Source organism: Cnephaeus nilssonii (assembly GCF_951640355.1).
Source record: "Cnephaeus nilssonii genome assembly, chromosome: 15".
Classification (NCBI taxonomy): domain Eukaryota; kingdom Metazoa; phylum Chordata; class Mammalia; order Chiroptera; family Vespertilionidae; genus Cnephaeus; species Cnephaeus nilssonii.
This window is the reverse complement of record NC_137086.1, coordinates 59301679-59309977: the sequence shown is the minus strand read 5'-3', so window position 1 is coordinate 59309977 and position 8299 is coordinate 59301679. Positions and strand designations below refer to the sequence as shown.

The 8299-nt window shown below is 55.3% G+C and overlaps 1 protein-coding gene and 1 pseudogene across 2 annotated transcripts; one reads left to right on the top strand and one right to left on the bottom strand.

The window, feature by feature from the left end:
- Positions 1–361: 361 nt before the first annotated feature.
- Positions 362–858, bottom strand: LOC307111957 (RNA-binding protein 7-like; annotated as a pseudogene). The gene has a single exon. The product of its transcript is annotated as an RNA-binding protein 7-like (transcript).
- Positions 859–1170: 312 nt separating this feature from the next.
- Positions 1171–1521, top strand: LOC307111956 (uncharacterized protein C11orf71-like; the record flags this gene model as incomplete). The annotated part of the gene is made up of 1 exon (XM_079792229.1): positions 1171–1521. The coding sequence occupies one exon, from the start codon at positions 1171–1173 to the stop codon at positions 1519–1521; it is 351 nt and encodes a 116-aa protein (XP_079648355.1).
- Positions 1522–8299: the final 6778 nt, after the last annotated feature.

Genomic DNA, 8299 nt, shown 5'->3' with positions numbered 1-8299 from the left:
CAGTTTGAACAACACATTCCCAGACCAACTTAGTCCAAAGGACCTAGGATGACTCTATGAAAACAATGTCCTTTGGACACTTGTTAGCTCCGAGATGAATGCCACTTCCCAGCTCTACTGCTGTCTCTTCTGCTATCATGGCCATGGCTCCAGCCATCGCGATTCCTGTCTGCATAGAAGTCATCACCTCCGTGTCCTCTGTAATGCTGCTCACAGCTGTAGTGTCTGTCTACTAGGGAGGGATGAGGGCTCTACCTGGCTTTACGCAGTGATGATGGTGTATCTTGACGCCATTTGGGAGCTTGGAGACTCCTTATAACTATGATTATGTGACTGAACTGATGGGGAAAATCCTGATCGATCAAGATGTGGAGAACCCAATTTCCTGCCATATGACCTCTGTCTCAAAACGTTGTTCATCCCTGCTTGATTCTGAAATTTTTCTGGAGAAGAGAAAGATCTCTGAATGACCTGTGGTGATGGAGTCATGTTATCCACAGTCCTTTCATGTCTGTTAGGAGATGGAGAGGCAGGGCTTGAATTTCCAACATGATGCTGGGAATATGACAAACCAACCTCCTGCGAGGCATGGCTGCTTCCTGATCTAAACTGAAAGTTGATGGGCCTTCCAAAAAGCTTTATTCCATTAAGGAGATTCATGGCCTAAGGAACAGACACTCCCTGTTTGAAATTCACAAATGCAAACTGCTTTGGTTTACCATCCTTATCTGTTGGAATTTTCACCTGCATCACTGGCCCAGCCTGGTGCAAAGGCTGGGAAAGGAGCTCCTGAGTCACTTTAGTGTCTAGGTAGCCCACTAAGAGAGTAGGATCCGCCTCCACAGCCATAGCCCCCATCTTGGCATCACCCCTCCCAGGAGAGGCCCAGGGGTCCTCACTGAAGCGACCACTGCACACTCTCCAAAGCTCATGTCCTCCTGCTCCCAGCTGTTGCCCACATAAGTGTCAGTCACGCTCGCTCCCGCCTGGTGTCAAGTGTACTGACGGAGTGTGCAAGATCCGAGGAGAGCGCTGGTTGAAGGCCATGGCTCCCAGGAAGGCTCGCGGGGCAGGCTGTCTCCATGCTGGTCATGGTCTGGACTGACCTGGGAGCGCGGAGGCCTCCCTGGGCCCAGGGATGTGAGGCAGGTACAGCGGCCGCGTTTGAAGATGGCCCTGAACCACGTGTCCCTGTGCACTGGGGACCCAGGGAATGCGGTGGCCCATCGTGCTCCCCTCAATGGCCACAGCCCGCTGGCTTCAGCACTGGCGAAGGTCTCTGGAGACAGCGCCCTCCTGGCCAGGCCCAAGGTGACCCACCGGGGACCTCCTCTTCCACAGAAGACACAGCTCGGCTTCCGGACCAGAGCCCTGGGCGACTGGCAGCGGCTGGAGCCCACCTTGCTCAGTGAAGGGAAAGGACCAGAATGGGCGGTGCCAAGGCCACAGGCGAGATTCTCCCTCTACCTGATCCCCATGGAACTGCACCTGCTGCAGAGCTCTCCATGCGGGATGCTGTGAGGGTGACCCTACTGCTGTGTGACCCTGGGCTGCATTTCGGCCCTGCCCGGTGCTTCCCAACAGGGCACTGCTCTCCTTTCCTTAGGCACTTACCATGAGCTGGACCCTTTGCCTGCACTGACTCACACCATCCTCACCACACCTACTAGGGGGGTACATCGCTAACCCATTTCACCGATGAAGGCAGCGAGGCACACAGAGCTCCATCGGGTGCGGTCTCACTGCTGCAGGGACACCTCATGCTGCCTCGTGACGCCTCTCCAGGAGGACTCCTGTCCCCTCCCACAATGGTGGCTGCACTGGACTCTGCCTTTCCCCCAGCTGTGCATGCCCACCGACCCCTGGGTGCTCCACCTGGCCACGTCCATGCCCCTAGGTTCCGGACACCACCCACGGGTACCTGCTTGCTGAGCTGCTGGTTCTCCTTCTCCAGCTCCCCGCGCTGGAGGCTGCTCTCCTGCAGGGCCAGGGAGGCATCCCGCAGCCCCTGGATGGTGCCCTGGAGGCTCTGCTTCTCTTTGTCCAGCTTCAGGAAGCAGCTGGAGGCTGAAGAGCAAAGTGGAGTCAGGGCCCAGAGTCCAGGGGCCTCAGCTTCTGCTCTCTGCCCCCGGCCCCGAGCCAGCCATCACCCCGAGCCCTAGATTTGGGGGGCCGGGATGCTCAGCTGGATACCCTCCCTTTTTCCCAGGGTGCTGTTGCTGTCCGCATCTGAGGGCTCCTTGGGCGGTTATGGCCCCTCTGCTGGCTCAGCTGGGTTTGTCAGGGAAGCAACCAGAGCTTAAGAAGAAAGCAGGTGACGGTGGAGAAGCCAATGCAAAAGTTCAAGATGATGGAACTGCTGGATCCACTTTTTACAAAGTTATAACCTGACCATCAAGTCAAGGATTTCACAAACTAACAGAGATGGCAAAGAGAGTGCGTTCTCTGTGCCAGCCTCAGAGTGGTGGGAGTCCAAGTGGCTCAGCCGAGGGTGTAGGGGGGACACGATCATTAACCCACATGTCTGTGAGTGGTAGAGGCAATGGGGCGCATATGCGCAGTACTCTCCATCTCTGGGTAAGGTCCTTCAGACAGAGATTTCATTTTGTAAGTTCACAATTGCATTGAAAAAGAATGAGATAGTATATTTAAGCTGCTTTAAAAATTCTAAGCGAGATCAAAACATAAGGTAAAGCCAGAAAAAGGCAGATTTCCTCCTGTGCTTTGAAACAGCTTGAATGAGGAACAGAAAAGGGAGCACAGACCTGAGGAGAATGGGAGTTCTCGGCCCCTCCCTGCCACGAGCAGGTGCGTGACTTTGGGTAAGTCCCGGGGCTTGTTCAGGAGGAAAACATGAATGCATGAGGGGTCAGGGCTGTTCCCTCAGCTGTCCCTCCAGGGCCACACACTCAGCCCTGGGAGCCTTATCGCACTGTACTGCTAACAGGGCTGCTCATGAGCACCCCAAGAAGCAGAGCAGTGGGCATCTTTGGGTAAGACAAGGGCGATAAGAACAGCCATCCTTTGTTGGCGCCCGTGGGCCAGGCACAGCCTAACTCTTCACTGTCTCCTCACAAGATACCCATAGTAATCCGGTGAGGCAGCTTCATTGCCCCATTTTGCAGATAAGAAAACTGAGGTTTAGGAGAGGTCACTAGGCTAACAAGTAGAGAGCCAGGACTTTAAACCAGGCCTTTCTGACTCAAGAAGCCAACACACCAACCACACCAAAGTACATTCACGCTGTGTTCGTGAGCTGACAGCTAAGCAGTAGGAGTTGGGAACACCAAGAAGTCAGTCACCGACCTGAAAGGGCTCACTAGCTACACTGAGCATCTGACTCAGGGAGGCTTTCAAACCCCATCAGCCACCCTGATGGTGTCTAACTGAAGCACATTTGGTCTGAGCCAGTCCCTGCCAGCGGCACCGCTTGTGTGTCCCACCAGGGGGCAGTAGTGCTCCCCAGGAACCTGAACTCCCAGAGCCTGGGTTCCCAGGAGTGGGGAGACACCAAACCACAGAAAGAACTAACTCCCACACAGACTCCTGGTTCAATGAACTGATTTTAGGCTTGGAGCAGATGGGAGGCCTTGAAGAGAAGGAATACCCAGCTGCTTTCAACAGCCTTTCCATGATGCTTAGGAATGTTGCTCAGAATTGAAAAAGCAGCTCCTCCCAAAACCAGCCACAGGCCCTCCTGGCTCTGCAGAGCTCTAAGGGAGCCTTCACCTGCACTCTCAGGTGCACGCGTGTGATTGTTGGACACGGGAACTGGCTTGTTGCTTGCAGGGTGCAGAGGCTCCTGCTGCACTGTTGGCAGCCCCACCCACCTTCCCTGGCCAACCCCACACCTCCTCCGGGGGCTGGGAGGGGGCAAATGCCAGAGGGAGAGGAAGAGGCCTGGGTCCCCTGAAAAACAGCCACTGAGCAGCCCCTGCCCAGGAAGAAGGAGAGCAGACTATACCCATCTGCCTGATTATGAGAGCATCTAAGGAAACCATGCCCCGGGGGCAACTACAATGGAAGTCAGTGACCACTGGGGATTTCTCCTGCATCCAGAGCTCCCAGGGCTCCAGGGAGAGATCTGAAACACCCTCTGGGTGTCAGCGTGCTGTCACCTGGAAGCTCCAGGGCCTGGCCGAATGGCAACTGATAAATCTGGCAACACTTCCTTTGCATTTCATGTGCTGACTTCAAGACTGCCAGGCCCTTCATGTTCTTGGGAGAATTGCAGTGAAACAGTTCCAAATGGCCCTTGAATAAAACCCTATTGACTTGGGCTGAGGATGGGCTGACACATATGATTCAGAGCCAAGGGCTCAGTTCCCTGGGTGAGGGAGAAGCCAAACAGTCAGCTGTTCTTGGAGAAGGCCCTTGGTATCCATTAAAGTGTAATTGTCTTCAATCAGGCTGGCTCCCAGGTACCAGGGGCTGCTGCCTACCCTCTGACAGCTGCTCCAGCTCCCAGCGCAGGTGGGCGGACTCCTTCACACTCTGCCCCTGTGCAGCCTTGAGGGCCAAGTTCTCCTCCTGGAGCTCCTCAAGGCGTTTCTGGTCTGTGTACTGGGCCTAGTGCAGAAAGGGTGGTGGTGGTGGTGAGGATGCAGCCTGCGGCACACTCTGTGGACAGGCTCCAACCCCCATGCATCTGCCCTCGTTCCCCCAGGATGAAGGGCCTCTATGCACCTGCTCACTTCCAAAAACACAGCTGCACAGAAATGACCCCAACACACAGCCCAGCTGTGACAGTTCCAACCACTAAAAGGTATGCTGACCCAGTGACCTAAAGGATGAAGACACCCAAGGTCTCTGAGTGGTGTCTGAACAAAGTGACATACAGCACAGGGCTTTAAAGAAAGCGCTATGATGATGGCAACTCTGTGGCCCCTTAGCAGGCCTAACGCCTTGGAAAGGCCATAGGGACTCACACAGCACAGCTCATCCCACACCATAAACACCAGCAGAGACCCGGTTTGCAACAGATGCCCACATCCATCCACCCTCACGGGAAAGCAACACAGCATCAGGCCCTCTCTGCGTTGGGACCCTTAAGTGGTGCCCACTCAAGCCTCTGAGCTTACCAAGCGACTCTCTGCCGTCAGCGGGTCACTGTGTCGGCAGCAGCACCAACCCAGTAGCCGAACATCAGAGAAGGGCACAACATGAACCTAAAACTGCCCCTATCTGTGTTACACGTGGCAACAACAGCCTGTCCTACCAACTGTAGGTGGCGCAGCTTTGATTTCAGCTGCACATTCTCCTCCTCAAGCTCATACAGCTTATCGACCTGGGACCGAGCGACAGTCAGCTGCTCCTGGAGAAGGCCCTTGGTGTCCATTAAAATATAGGTGTGTTCAATCAGCTCCTGGTCAGCAAGAACACACATGAGAGCCATCAGGTTAAGGTCCCTGGTCATGAAGACAGCGCTTCTAGGCCCCTGGACCCAAACGAACAACCTAGGGATGACGCTGCAGCCGCAGGAAGTTCTGTCTCCGCTATTGAGCCCCTGCCCTTCTCCATGAGGCCAGGCCAGATGGAAAAATCCCCAAAGCAAGACACTATTTAAATTCGGGAGTGTCTGACACGTACAGCCTCGGGTGGTTGGACGAGTGCACCTGCTGACAGGTGTGGGACTTGGCTGAGCCCCTTTCCTTAACAAGGAAGGGGTGGGGCTGAGAGTCTGTCCTGGGTTTGAAGTCTGAATCTAAGCCTCTCAACTCAACAGTCACTCCACTGATCTGGGTCTAAAACAAAATTCAGATGATCTTTTGTTCAATATGCAGTTCCTATTTGATCATTTCACACACCTGCTCTCAGCAGTTTCCTGGAAATGAGGGGTCTGTAAAACACAACAAACAAGTACTATGGCCTCTGAGTGTCAGGCACATTCTGAGTGTGGAGCACAATGGCTGGACCCTCGCAGGTCCACTGCACTTACTCCTGTCCCAGTGCCCAGCACACACAGGGGAGCCATTCAGCTCATTCCCCTCATCCCTAGTCCTGCCCTCCGGAGCCCTCCCAGCAGCACACAGTGTTTTAGGGGGCTGAGTCTCCCCTGAATGCCCTCACAGTTTGTGATCCCCAATACATAGGGACGTGTCTGTTTTTCTCAGGGAGCAGTTTTCCAATGCTTGCCCCACTCATGGTTCTAACAACTAGGCATGGGCCAGTAGCTCCTGCTTATCTATCACGTGTTCATTTCCCCACATAGGAAACCATGCACCTACCGCCAGTGGACACGGTTCTGGACAAAGCCTGGCAGCGGGAAGGGCATGGTCACTGACTCTGGCTTCTCCTGGCTCCGGCCCTGCCCTCGGAGCTCTCTGCACATTCACTCTTCACAACAGCCCCCAGAGGGAGGCAGGGACAATCCCTTCCTACACACGAAGAGGCTGCCTTGGGTCAATTAACAAATGAGCCCCAAGTCACAAAGCCAGCCAGGAGTGAAGCTGGGCTTGAAATCATGCTGGAGAGCTCCAGACCTGTCTCTCCACTGTCCTCAGCGCCTGCACCCCATCCTTAAGAAGCCTGCGTGGCTAAGGGGCCCCGACACTACCAGCGATGTGAGCCGCAGCTCATGGAGGGGCTTCAAGCAGGAAGAAGGCTAAGCTCTCCCCCTTTGGCCACTGCCACCAGCATTCTGATCTAGTGTTCCAGCAGGTCTACCCACCAGTCCTCGCCAGTATCACCATCCCCACAGGCCCTGAGCTCCCATAGCACAGCCTGGCCCGTCACCTTTACAACCCACTCCTGCACAGCCTTCAAATCCCAGCCAGAATAGCCCCTCTAAGAAGGACTTCAGCTCCACTCTGTCCCACCCACTGAGTCAGGTGCTGGGGCACCCAGAGTGCCTACTATGAGCAAAACACAAAGCTGGCCTGTCCCCCACCCAAGGCTAGTTCTGCAGGGCAGGACTATGCACTTCTGTTCTCCTGGGGCTCCCAGAAGTGTTCAAAGACACTTGTCAGCCGAAACAGGTTTGGCTCAGTGGATAGAGCGTCGGCTTGCGGACTCAAGGGTCCCAGGTTCGATTCCGGTCAAGGGCATGTACCTTGGTTGCGGGCACATCCCCAGTGGGGGGTGTGCAAGAGGCAGCTGATCGATGTTTCTCTCTCATCGATGTTTCTAACTCTCTATCCCTCTCTCTTCCTCTCTGTAAAAAATCAATAAGATATATTCAAAGACACTTGTCAGCTGAATCACGCAATGAGGGGGATCAGAGGTGCCATGTGAGTTGGGCCCTGAAGGACCTGGAGACAACAGGGATGGACAAGTGTCCAGAAGCAGAGTACAGTGTGGAACTGGATGATTTATAGCTACTGTTCCCATGTGCCCCATATATCAGGCAGCAGAAATATCTAAACTTGCTTTGCACAGCCCACCACTGCAGAAGTGAGAGAACAGATGGCAAGAAGCTGTGCCCGAGTCCTAAAGTGGCAAAGGCTGGGCCTGGAAGAGGCAGAGAGTGTGAGACCACCAGTCCCGAGGCCGATCTTAAACCCAGCTCCTACCTGTCTTGCCCCTCCCTGCATGATCCGATTCAGGGGCCCCATCTGTGGACAGAACTCCCTGGGATAAGCTCACTAGAAACATTTTCCTATCGATGCCACACGGTGCCAGGGCACGAGGGGCTCAGAGGCGCCTGGACCACCACTCCTGTGATGGACGGGGACAAGGCTTGCCCCACACCCAGCAAGTGGAGTGAGAGCTGGGACTGTGCCTGCTGAGCCTCCGCCTCTTGGAGCAAGCCCTGCCCAGGAAGCTAAGTGCCTTCCCTCTTGGAGGGGCAGAGACAGGCCCAGCTGGCCCTCACAGGCCCAGCTGGCCGCTCAGCGCACCCACAAGTCTGCCCTCCGGTGTTGGGAATTTCAGTCAAGAACAACCAGAGGGACTTCCAGGCACTCTCTCTCCACCCCGGACCCGGGCAGCAGAGGTGGGACTGTTGGCAGAGGGAAGTCAAGGACCACCTAGTGCACCCCCACTTCTCACTGTGCCTAGGGGCGCCCAGGGCTCTCTCCTCAGGTTGTGGCACTGACACCCTCCCCTTTTATGTGCTTGTCAGTGCTGACCCTGGACGGGCTCTCAGGGAGGGCACCCGGGCTGTCTGTGGCTCCCCGTGTACCCATAGGAGAGACCCTGCCTGGTGGGTGTCCACGTGACAGTCGTGCTGGGCTCTCTGCTCCGCTGCCCATCACACCCGACACTGTCACCATTCCAAAGGAGACAAAACCTCCGATTCCCCTGTTTTTCTCCCCAGGCTGCAAGTCTTTTCATGCTGAGATGGTTTTTACGTGACTTG